This window comes from Aspergillus niger (genome assembly GCF_000002855.4).
Source record: "Aspergillus niger supercontig An17".
NCBI classification, from domain to species: domain Eukaryota; kingdom Fungi; phylum Ascomycota; class Eurotiomycetes; order Eurotiales; family Aspergillaceae; genus Aspergillus; species Aspergillus niger.
This window is the reverse complement of record NT_166532.1, coordinates 582245-594599: the sequence shown is the minus strand read 5'-3', so window position 1 is coordinate 594599 and position 12355 is coordinate 582245. Positions and strand designations below refer to the sequence as shown.

General features: G+C 42.7%; 6 protein-coding genes across 6 annotated transcripts; 3 read left to right on the top strand and 3 right to left on the bottom strand.

Annotated features, from left to right (window-relative positions):
- Nucleotides 1-794: 794 nt before the first annotated feature.
- On the bottom strand, nt 795-1596 carry An17g02400 (hypothetical protein; the record flags this gene model as incomplete). Its single annotated transcript, XM_059745523.1, has 5 exons — nt 795-859; nt 995-1046; nt 1104-1113; nt 1395-1474; nt 1558-1596. The coding sequence occupies 5 exons, from the start codon at nt 1594-1596 to the stop codon at nt 795-797; spliced, it is 246 nt and encodes an 81-aa protein (XP_059606822.1).
- A 999-nt stretch (nt 1597-2595) lies between these two features.
- Nucleotides 2596-3679, bottom strand: An17g02390 (40S ribosomal protein eS1; the record flags this gene model as incomplete). Its single annotated transcript, XM_059745522.1, is given in 5 exon segments — nt 2596-2740; nt 2803-3304; nt 3431-3456; nt 3503-3587; nt 3666-3679. Coding segments are annotated over 5 exon segments (772 nt in total), but the record flags the coding sequence as incomplete, so codon positions are not given.
- Nucleotides 3680-5129: 1450 nt separating this feature from the next.
- An17g02380 (uncharacterized protein) lies at nt 5130-5675 on the top strand (the record flags this gene model as incomplete). Its single annotated transcript, XM_059745521.1, has 3 exons — nt 5130-5132; nt 5283-5421; nt 5482-5675. The coding sequence occupies 3 exons, from the start codon at nt 5130-5132 to the stop codon at nt 5673-5675; spliced, it is 336 nt and encodes a 111-aa protein (XP_059606820.1).
- A 284-nt stretch (nt 5676-5959) lies between these two features.
- Nucleotides 5960-6794, bottom strand: An17g02370 (uncharacterized protein; the record flags this gene model as incomplete). The annotated part of the gene is given in 3 exon segments (XM_059745520.1): nt 5960-6171; nt 6213-6575; nt 6646-6794. Coding segments are annotated over 3 exon segments (724 nt in total), but the record flags the coding sequence as incomplete, so codon positions are not given.
- A 1681-nt stretch (nt 6795-8475) lies between these two features.
- An17g02360 (uncharacterized protein) lies at nt 8476-10867 on the top strand (the record flags this gene model as incomplete). The annotated part of the gene is made up of 2 exons (XM_001398430.1): nt 8476-10533; nt 10586-10867. The coding sequence occupies 2 exons, from the start codon at nt 8476-8478 to the stop codon at nt 10865-10867; spliced, it is 2340 nt and encodes a 779-aa protein (XP_001398467.1).
- A 595-nt stretch (nt 10868-11462) lies between these two features.
- Nucleotides 11463-12208, top strand: An17g02350 (uncharacterized protein; the record flags this gene model as incomplete). Its single annotated transcript, XM_001398429.1, has 4 exons — nt 11463-11517; nt 11587-11726; nt 11787-11915; nt 11969-12208. The coding sequence occupies 4 exons, from the start codon at nt 11463-11465 to the stop codon at nt 12206-12208; spliced, it is 564 nt and encodes a 187-aa protein (XP_001398466.1).
- Between the last annotated feature and the right edge of the window lie 147 nt (nt 12209-12355).

The following is a 12355-nucleotide window of genomic DNA, read 5'->3' as shown; positions in this document are numbered from 1 at the left end:
TAGCTTATTACTATATTTTTTATAAACTGAGTATATCTAGTTTTATATATAATATATATTCTTATAATTAATATATTTTAATTTTTTAACTCTGCCTGTTATCCTCCGCAGATATTTATAAATTTAATAATATTTTATATAATATATACAGATTATCTGATTAAAATAGATACTTTTATATAATTATATTATAAATAATTATAATATTAATAGATATATAGTATTCAATTATATTAAACCACAGTTAGAATCTGGAAATTTTATATAATATTATATTTAATCACTTTATTCACTGGAACAGAAGAGATAAATTTAATAATAATTATTAAAAACTTTTATTTCTTAAAATTTTAAGAAGAGACAGTCAGCCAGCTTATATAAAAAATTCTAATATTATTTTTTTAGTAATAAACATTATTTATTAATAAAGTCTTACTGATTCTCTTTAACTAAATAAAATTTATTAATTTAATTTATATTTTATAAATTATAATTCTTTATATCAGATAATAGATAATTATATTTTTCCAGAATTTATATATTTATAAGAAATACTGCTAGATAATCTCTATTTTTATAATAGAATAAAAATTTAAATTTAAATTATCTAATCTTAACTACTATATTATAATAAATTTTATAACAGCTAGAAAGAAGAAGATATTAGTCTAATAGATTTAAAGATATATTTTTTCAGTTTTTATTAAAATATTTTTAAAAAAAATATTTTATAAAACTAAGTTATATTCTCTAGATTATTAAATTTAATAATAATCTGAGTCTTCTCTATTAGTTTAAAGAAGAGTATATCTGTTAAAATTAATCCTGATTATATTAAGTTGAGTAGTAGTATATTTTTCTATACAGTAATATTAGTCTAGTTATAAATATTAAAAAAGAAAAACTTTTTATAGTAATTTTTAAAAAATATAAATACTCTTTTATACTTTGATAAAGTATCTTAATTTCTATATAAAAAACTTCGTGCTTCTACTATTAAAAATATCTAAATCTAAAAATCTTTTTAACAGATCCACCAGAAATTCCTGTATATTTTTAATATAATTAATAACTAGCTTAGACATCTGAGAGCCCTTACTTACTTCTAAATATCTAAATATTATATTTATATTATATTAAAGATCTAAAACATGTTTTTAGGGATATTCTGATTTTCTCACGGAAACAGTTAAACTAGATTATTCAGATATCTTTATCGCCATCATCGCCACCGTCGCGATAACCCAATAAAATTAGTATCAAACAATAACAAAGAGAGTTATGAGAAACTTATCAAAAGATGAGGCCTCCAGGGCCTTGCTTGCAGCATGATTTCAAAAATTAGATTCCTGCGCAAGTTATTGTTTTCCGGGATCAGTCCTCCCCATGCTCACACAAAGGTGAGCTGAAAACAGTATGATTGGATTAACAAAGCCGGGTTCTCTATCCGCTGATCTGAAACCACAGCGAACAACTAAACAATTAAGAACAAGATATTATTTTTATTGGGATAAGAAGTAGTATTGTGGCCATTGAACAAGTACACTAGTACAATACCTTAGTCCATTCAACATAGTAAGAAACTGCAAAAGGCATGTGTTTTTTTTTTTTTTTCCTTCTCATATCAATTAGCAAGGTTGAAATATACTAGGGTCAGGTAATGCTTGCTAGGCGAATTGCTATCCGGAAGGGAGGAGATACAAATGACAAAGTAAGGGTACGATCACATCAGAGAGACCTCGAGCGTATCAAGAGATAATGTAAAGTCACGGCCCTTAGGGTTGTCCGTGCTTGTCACCGCGAGGCTTGAAGGCCTCCAAGGCCAAGCCGATAATATGTGTGCGTCTGAGCCAGTGTGGCCCAGTAACTCAGTCTGTTGCGAGACAATCTAGGGGAGGGGGCGGAGGTAGGAGACCTCCAGCAAGCGCACCTACAGTCGACTTTACATCTAAAAGTGGTTCTCGAGGTTCATACAGAGCCCCGAAATGCAGAGCTGAGGAATGTGGCGGGTGGGAGGTCGATTCTACAGTGCCTCTTGGCAGTGGGAAAAGCCCCAGGTATATAAGCTGCATTAAATAGCGATAACTGTATGACATCGGAGTGCTAACACCTTACTGCCCAGCTTCATTTTCTCCAAGCCTGGGCCGACCTTTCACATGCTCTGCACCAACGCTCGTGTGATATACATGTAATACGCTCTACGAAAAGGCAGAGGTGGGGCCTATAATATGATAAGTACAAGGTTATCCTATAGTGAACGCACAAGTCCTACAGCGAGAAGAAGCCGCTAACCACATGTATCTTGATTTCACGTTACCTACAATTTGTCAACGACCAGGAGGGATAACTATCAGCCAGGTATTGAACAAACCATATAAGATATCTACCCTTCTGCTTCTCGCAAGAATAATATGTAACCGTCCCAACGACGAGGCCTAGTTAAAAGCTCAAAGGCGTTGTGAAAAACTTGCATATACTGTCATTTGTTGGCTAATGACACTACTTTTGACATAAACTTATCATACTTGGAGCAGTGGCACCGTGAACCCAAGACGGCAGAGCAACCAGAATCCATGACCAGCGGATAGCTAAAGCTTACACGCTCTCAAGAACCTGTTCCTTGAACTCTCTCTCAACCTTGTGTCCCTTATCATCGGTTGTAGACTCGCCGTGCAAGTTAAGGAGGGCACCCGAGGTCGAACTTGGGGGACTTAAGAAGCTTGACCTTGCGAATGTGGACCTAATAGAGTATTAGATGGATCGCAATCATTTGATAGAATACGAGGGTCGAGGGGGACGAACGTTCTGCAGGGGGTAAATTCCCTGGGTAGCCTTCTCAATCTCACGACCGATGACTTCGGGGATCAACTTGGTAGTAAGCTGAGCGAGAGAGCAGCTAGCGGCCTCGCGCTGCATGATCTCGGTCATCTTCTTGCGAATAGCGCGGATTTGGGACGAGCGAGCATATGTAGTCTTCTTGATTTGGTTGGGGCGTCTCTTCGTGAAGGCGATGGCGAACAGACGGAGAAGATAGTCATCGGTCGTCTTCACAGTGACGTTGGCTTCAATCAGCGACTGCCACTTGCGCACAAGGGATCGCAGCTTGTCGGTCGTGAAATCCAGACCGTGGAAGTTGGTCAGGCAGTTCTTTCCCTGGATTTCGTCCACGCGGAGCTTGACCTTACGGAAGGCATGGTCCTCGTCATTCTGCAAGTCGGCAAGGGAGACTTCGAAGATACGGCCCTTCAGGGAATCGTTCGCGTTCTTCAGACCACTGGTACGGTTCACCAGAGTCTTTCCAACACTTCAACAAGAACTGGTCAGTGACTGGTTTGCACATGGGGAATGCGACAAAAAATGATTATAACGAGGCGAAAGAATATCTGAAAGTCCCGACGACGAAATTTGGGGGGGAGGGGCGATGCCATACTCTCTGGTCTGGAAGGTCGAGGGAGCCTATTCCTGTCAGCAAAATCCACACACCCTCAAGTTGCACACTTACCTTCACAGAGTACTCGTCTTTCCGGGTGAAAGGGTCGACAGTTCTCTTCTTAACACCCTTCTTGCCCTTCGACAAGCGCTTGTTCCTGCCATAAAATCAGTAAGAGACTACTACAATCGAATTGCTGCAACATAAATCATAATAGAGTAGGGCATTCACGTACTTTCCAACGGCCATATTTGCGACTCGTGTCTATCTTGCGCGGCTTGAAGACAGACTAGGATATCACACCACACGCTCTGGTGGAGGTGAGTCGAATCGATTGTCGCTGCTTGCTGCTTGCTGCTCGATCGCGGGATGAATGTAGAAATCGAAATCCCACAGAAAAGTCGGCTAAGCGAGGCGTCGGCCCTATCCAGTTACATAATATTTGCGCCTCCACTAAGCCCCCCAAAATGCAAAATGATTGGTCAAAAATTTTACATCACATGATTTTATCTACCTCCGAGTTGCGGGTATCAATCTTGCCATAGATTGCAAGTGCCTGCTCGTCGCTTTATATAGCCATACTGCCATGGGTTTGTTTCCGCAAATGCCCAGGTGTCTATGCTTGAGTCAAGTGGTTGAGTAAAGTACACTTCTAACCTTACGCTGTCTAATAACATCATTACTCTGGACAAGCAATCCGCAAACTCCATGGGCTCTCTCCTTTTTTTTTTTTTTTGTCCTCTGGCCCATATACACATTTTCTACAACTTGGAATGCACCATATTGATGCTCACTACGGCCTTATGGTTATACAGCCTTTGGGTATATATGGTAGCTAATTCACTGGCAGCCTCCAATTGTTGTCAATTGCTCGTCAACATGACACATTTACCCAGCTACACAGTAGCTATCCATACTTCTGTAACGTACGGTACGGAGTACACCGTGTCGTGCCATACGAAAGCCTTTTTCAGATCACGGTACCTCGACTAGCAGAGATCTGTGTAATCACATAAAACAAATATAAACCATAAGAAGTAATGTTGTTGATATTTCTATTATTCGTTTCGTTTCGCTTGTTCTATATTGCAGTAACTACTATGGTTAAATTAGCCTATAAAGTCCCTATTATATGACAATAACCGATAGAAATTCCTAATGATGTTGTGGTACATATATTACTATTTAATAGACCCGTTGAAGAAAATATAGACTGCTAACTTTTATAATCGCTGAGATATCATAGTCGGAATAGCGATTCGGGGGGGAACTAATTAGTTAACTAACTAATTACTTATAAAAGTTACTAATGTATCCGATGACTAATCTACCGCCAGTCAACCAACTGGTTGCATTTCCATCACTTTATGCCACCAAATAGTGTTCTTGGAGTCTCCGGGAGTGCATGTAGTGGACTATTAGGCTATACTTGTCTAACTCCCCCGGAGATCCCTAGTCTTCCACTGAAGCATTCAGAAGCACATTCAGATAAAATCGGTCCGGTCACTTGCTCGCACTGCCTTGTTCCACTAGACTTGTGTCTTCACAACATAAATACGCGGTCGAGTTTGCAGCAGTTTCGTGCATTGCTCTGCTGATCTCACACCGGCTATTGGGCTGTCAATCCAAGGGCTTCAGATTTCCTGCAGATCAAAAGTCAGCTATAATTGCCGGTCGCGTCACCCAGAAACTTTGAAGCATGGTATGCCACTCTACACAGCGCCAATGTACCTTTCTCTAAGCTTTCCTTGAATTTAGGGTAAGCGGAAGAAGTCCAGCAGGCAACCACAGCAACCCAGAAAGGTGACCACCTTCTGATTCTTCAGGGTTACCGTCGCTAATACTCAACTAGAGAGAACCGTTGCCTACGACATTTGCCTGCCTTTTCTGCAATCACGAGAACTCCATCGTCGTAAAACTAGACAAGAAACTTGGCCTAGGAAATTTGTCCTGCAAAGTCTGTGGCCAGCGATTTCAGACGGGCATAAACTGTGCGTTCATGTTTATGATTTCTCCTAAGTGAGTGGCATTTGCTCATGATATATACATAGATCTCTCCGCTGCTGTTGATGTATACTCGGATTGGGTGGATGCCTGTGACGCGGTTGCCAAGGATACTGCTACCAAGTACGAGGATAGTGATCCTCGTGTCCGACGTTCGAATGATTTTGCTACCTCTCCCAGCGCTCGAGATGTTGGGTTTGAGGAAGCGGATCGGAACGATACATATGCCGATGAATACTGACCCTGGACTTAGAGGATCCTGCAGCGTACCAAATGAAGTAACATTGAACTTGCGGCACGATCCTCAGTGGAAGATACTATACCCTAAAACTGTGAATGAAAACCAGCTGCGACATCGTTAAGCTGTAAACGTGTACTTTATTCATACATATGTATGTATGCCATAGTGGTTTCTGAAGCCACAATTTTCATTGGTATGGCTACAGCGTGTAATAGCGGTCGCCGAAGTCACCAAGCCCTGGTATTATGTATCTAGAATGGCCTTGGTCAGCAATGTACATGTAATCATTTTATCTTTTCCTTTTTAATAACGTGAGATACCCACTTTTTGTCATCTAGGCCTTGATCTATGAAAGCAGTCACTACCCTGAGTTTGGGAAAGCGTTCTGCGAAATCTGCAACACCTGAAGGGCTTGCGATAAGGTTAAGAAACAGAATGCGGTCCTCAGGGACCCCCTTTGCTTTCAAGACCTCAACAGCGAGTGTTGCCGAGCCCCCTAGTTGATGTTAGTTCGTTTAGTGCGTTGGTTCGACGAACTTGCCTGTTGCAAACATAGGATCAAGAAGAAGAACCCATCGATTTGCGATGTCGCCAGGGAGCTTTTCATAGAACAGTTTTGGCTTGCAGGTTTCCTCGTCCCTCTGTATAAGGATTTTACCAATTCGCACAGAACGACAACAATCTCTCAAACCCTGCTCCATTGCCTCTCCTGCTCTCATGATGGAAACACCACATATTTTCCCTTCGAACCGCACTCCGAGATAGACGCGACCTACAGGTGTCGTGACCGATTGTTCAACCACTGGCAGGTGATTGAGCCCCTCCTCTACGAGGAGGCGTATGATCCTGTTCGAGTAGAAGATGAAATCGGCACGGCTAGTCCTTCTATCTCTGATCATGCTACGAATGGTGTCAGCATATGATACTGACTAGTGTTAACCTGTATGATTTGACTCGGCCTTCATCTTACGTCAAAAGAGCGATCAGCTGAGGGGACTGAGGTAAAACGTGGACATTCTCGTAAAATATGTCCTTTGATACTGTCGCTGTGGGCTTTTCGCCATCGGGTCTGTAGATGGGGCCAACGCCTTGTGCGGGGGAGGGAGTGGCTTCTGACATCTCGTTCGTCTTGGCTATGGTAGCTTTCCCCCTCCTTCTTCCACGGATGCAAAGTACGACTAAGAGGTGAAGAAACAAGAAATGAAGGATATCTGCAGCGAACTGTAAACCGTTCCAAAGGTAGTGGGGTTGAGTTGAAGTGTAGGAAGTAACGCAGGCATTTAAAGCTAAGGAATTAATATGCGAGGGTTGAACATTTTCCTCATTGGGACGGTTAGTGGGACTACTTAAGTAGTTGGCTATTACAATGACTATTCTGTACGGAGTGCTCCGTAGTCGACTGCGTAATACAGTATCACGGGTAGTACGGAGTAGTGCGGTAAACTATTCGTAGGAGTGGGTTCAACCACATGCAATCAATCTAGAACCGTCAACTATCTTCTGCAGAGAAGACCCAAGCTAGCATTCAACAAAAGCCTTTCAAGTTCAGGGCCAGTATTTCCCTGGGTCTCTGCCTAAGTTGATACATCTGGAAATAATTGCTAATAATAATACCCTCTCCCCTCATTACGGGGTACCGACTGGTGGAACAGTGCTGTTCCCCGGCCACCTTTTGGAAAAGCCAATGACTGGATTGCTCATGAATGTTCTTTCATGCATGTGTCTTGTGGATCACTTCGCCTTGTGAAAATAAACCCCAATTGATAAGTTCCTAAATAAGCATCCGAGTGTATTTGTCATAATCAGTCCGGCTGATCCTGCGACGTAGCTGTATACTGGGTAGCTAAAATCTGGTACTGGCAATTGATCGTCAAGGAAAATGAAAAGGTTTAATTTGCAAGCAAAGCCTAAAGTTCGTCAACGGATTGCATATCTATCAAGAGCGAAAGTTTGACACAAGGCCTTTTTCCTTCCAGGTCATGCACTTTGCTCTTAGGTGATAGTACTTTCTATTCTCCGTGTACAGGATTTTATAAGTGCCATTTCCCACGCTAAACCACTTAGCCTTGACTATAAAGCTTCCTTTACCAACACGGTAGGAGAACGCGTATAACCATGCAAAAATGCATCCATAACAAGAGGCTAATACATAACCCTTCCGCCGATATGACATAATCGCTGAAGTTCGCCCTCTCTAGCCTCTGACATGGGTAACTCCATTGCAGTATACTTAATTTTGGATTGTGTCTGATAACTAGCAATAGGAATGCTCAGAGTCGAAGCAGCTAAGGAATTAATCGTCGCCTATTGTTTAACCTTGTTGATAATACATAGAACTGCGGCAGACGGCATTCCCGCAACTTCTGACTCTATAACAGGAGACGAGATTGATGTGGAGTATTGCACGCTTGCATTGAGCACATATTTCAAAAGTTTTGACCTTTTGGAAGCTGTTGAGCCAGTCCCGTGATCGAGAGAATTAGCGGATATTAGTAAGGTATTCTCAATGAATTACGGAGGACCAACTAACAAGGTGGGTCAAGCCAACCCCGGAAGCTTTGTACGGAGTAGTACCAGTACGAGATAGTACGTAGTGCGATGTTGTAGTCAACTATTAGGCTGCCCAAGATATGGTACGTTCCAACGCGATCTCACACCTGCCTCTAAAACAAAGTCCTCTACATTCTTTTAACACTACAAGAAGATCTGGATGCCACCAACCTTTATCAAGCGCCTCGCACCCCGCTACGGTTGGGAGATAATAGACTCATGCGCAGTTGATTGGCATAACTTATCCTAAATGCCCCAGAAAGATACGGCCAGAAGAGCTTTGGGGAAGTCAAGCCGTTCATCAGCGGAAGCATCCCCTGGCACTCGATCGCAAACGCCTAAAGTTACAACTGGACCCCCGACATTGTTTGACAAACGCAGTGGATCTGCAGGCCGTCATTTAGCCCAACAGCCTTATACCCCTTCGAATAGAGGCCCGATTCAATCCGAGCGCAGTCGAAAAAAGAGGAGGTATATGCATCCGGAGCAGTCACGGCCAGCCCTTGACCAGAGTGACGTACACAATAGCGATGACGCAGCCTCAAACATCCACGAGCCTATATATGATTGTGCGGCTGATGCTGTGTACAAATTCAATGATATTGAAGGAGGTTCCAGTTCTCAGAATGAATCCGATATTGAACGCAGAGGATCAGATTACCCTTACACTTCAGCTACATCTGTATCACGACGGCTTCACATCGAAGAACAACAACCCATCTCAGACAGTAACACTCCCAGCCAGACTTCGGCGGAAGCTGGGCATGACAGGAGAACTGTCTCTGCTCGGAAGAGACTGGTTGATATGCTAGGTATATCAGTACCGTCCACGGAGACTAGCTCGAGTGATTTTGACTCAGTTGTAGCTGAAAACATACATTCAGACAACTCCCGGCCTTCGCAAGAAACCGACAACCCTCGCGCAAATCAGAGTGAACATCCAGATGAAGTAGCAGATCATAACTCTGAAAAGGCTATCAAAGCAGAAACTCCGATGCTATCCAGATTACGGGGCTCTAGGATCACTTATGCACGCCAACGCTCTTTCTTGGGTAATACTCTGAGCTTGACAGCTCTTGAACAGCGGGACACTTCGGTACCCTCTCCAGATCCTGGTGATGCAGATCTGGGACACATCACAAACAATGATGGTAACCAGAATTTGGTTAGTGACGACGAAGAGATTGAATCCAGACCTGTGCGTAGCATACATGAGCTTAGACAGGCTGGAGATAACGCTCGGTTTCGGGAGTCAGTTGAGGTGATATTTGAAGACATTGAGGATCCATATAACTCTCTCTCAGGGAAATGTAGTAGCTTCGCACAGCTATGCACAAAACTTCTCGAGCATGCCTTCGTGCGTCGTTTCTCAGAATATGGTTTCAATGAACGGCTTGTCAAGTGCATAGCGGATGACCAAGACGTTCTCATTACGTCCATGGCTTTATGTGCATTTAGACTAATATGCTCGAATGGCCTTTTCTCTCACACAAGTCTGAGGTCTTTTTGGACCATAATCCTGCGAATGTCTCACAAGCTCCTCACCATGACCGACGACATCACAAATATGGCAACTGAGGGAATCACCGGCCTGTCCAAAACTGTGCAAAGATCTTTCAAAAAGACCTTACCTCAGATTTCATCCGTGTTTTTCAGTGGGTCCCCTTCGCCGAGGCTTTCTCCCTGCTTGGTGACCCTTTCGTGCATCCAGTTCTGCCTTTCTACCTTCCTTGAAAAGGGTGACGACATTAAGCCTTTGCCCGCGACGCTGACGGAACAAATTGTCGAGTTGCTGATAACACAGCGTGACAATTCCGCCTCCATAGCGAGTCTTGAGAGTTATGAGTTAACAAGGATGTCATTTTTGATTCTGGAATCTCACTCGATGTTACCGGGAACATCAACGTCTTCTTATCGCAACTTTTCCCGGCTGCTTTTCGAGAATCATGGTAAATTTCTGCCATACTGTCAGTTTGATCGGAATAAGCAGATTCAGATGTTATATGCCAGGGTTATTCTCAACCTTACAAATAATGCGCCTTCGCTCTGCGAAGAGTTTGCTACTCCTGAGATGGTCTCGGACTTTGTCGAACTTGCCACTACTGGATTGTCTGGCACATCCATGGATTGCAATGTGGATGAAGATGGACCTTTCAATGCCCCTATCTTAGCTTTGGGTGTGCTCATAAACTTGTCGGAGCAAAGCGAGCTCTCACGAGCTGCTTTTCTTAATCCAGCGTCTGATTCTACGTCACTACTTCAGTTACTTCTCCAGCATTTCTCCGCGGGGCTTACATTTGTTGACCAGGTAAGAGTACAACACCCTGGAAAGGAGGAGAAATTGAGCTAATCTAGATAAGGCGCGCTCTGTGTCCGAAGTGCATTACAATGTTGTTATTGGGTACCTCTCGATTGTCTTGGTTACTTTGTGTCTCAACGAGGAAGCATTGAATCAAATCAGGGAGTCGATTCGTGGCGAAGGCCTTAACCTAGTCTTATCGACGGCAGAAGAATTCTTAAAGTTCCACCAGAAGGTTGAGCAAGACTCCCAGCTTTTTGAGAGTTCGGGAGAACGTGGAGGTAGATCTACAACGCGCTTGAAGGATGTCCTGAATCAGATACGCCAAAAAGCACGTCTTTAAACGCCGAGATACTTTATATGCAATCTTGATTCTCATTCAACTCCGTAATTATTCCATATGCAATCTGTAACAACAAAGACCTATTCTTGCAATGGTCGCTATGAGCGGGCTGCCCACCTATCCTTTAATGATTGTTACTTGCAACGGAAGGCTGGAAAAACATAAGTAACAACATTTCCTTGACAAATTGATATTTTTAGTATTAATTAGTATACTTCTACTATTAGACTTCCATCCTAATTGTCTGCTGTTGAGGTCTCCTCGTAGATATGAATATTGTTTTGACATAATAGTGATCCTGGTAGTTAGCACTGTTCTAGTTGCCGTTTGACTTGTTTGCGCTCCTTGATTGCCTGTTCGCCACTCCCGGGTGAGCTCATCTGTGATCTGATTGCCATCCCTATCATAAGTGCTACACGATTAACAAAGTTTGACCACTGAGGCCTCTAACAAACTGTTGGGTTCGTGCTTAGATACCTGTTAATGACCTCGAGAAGCCTATATCTTTGTGCGCAATCATCTCTAATTCATTGATCAACTTCTGCAAGCATTACCTTATATCTTATAGCCACTTTCCCGCTCCGTATTCTAAAAGATGCCTAGTGCACCGAAGCAGCGCAAAATAGCTATTGTTGGCAGTCGCTCTGTGGGTATGGCCTCCTATCTCTATGAAAAGCCTTGCTTGTTTGGTCTACTCATACTCACTAAATCTTTTCCAGGTAAATCTTCTCTTACAGTTCGATTTGTTGAACATCATTTTGTAGAAAGCTACTATCCAACGATCGAAAACACTTTCAGTCGAATCATCAAATACAACGGCCAAGATTATGCCACTGAAATCGTTGACACAGCTGGTCAGGTATGGAGAAAATCTGACCCTGATCCTAGAGTTTCCGGTATATGGCTAATACTGCTGTAGGACGAGTACAGTATATTGAACTCCAAGCATTTCATCGGAATACATGGGTATATTATTGTCTACTCGGTGGCTTCACGCCAGTCGTTCGACATGGTGAGGGTCATACGTGACAAGATTCTGAACCATCTTGTGAGTATCTCATTTGTACCTTGCAGCCACCGTAGTCGCTGACATGAAATAAGGGTGCCGATCATGTACCCCTTGTGCTTGTCGGAAATAAAAGCGATCTCAAATCTGAGCAACGCCAGGTGTCTCTAGATGAAGGCCGGCAGCTTTGTGAAGAATTCCATTGTGCATTTACTGAGGCTAGTGCTCGTCTCGACTATAATGTTGCGAAAGCGTTTGACTTAATGATCGGGGAAATCGAAAAGTCGCAAAACCCATCACAGCCGGCAGGAGGCAACAAATGCGCTGTAATGTGATAAGGCTTATGATGTAGCAGGTTAGGTATCTAGCCTGGTTGGCCTAGAGAATGGCTACGTCTCGTTTGGATATCATTTTTCTTTTTCGGAGAGGCAACATAGCTGTTGATTAGCCTAGGTTGTTGTATTTCTGGGAGACGTTTTTTG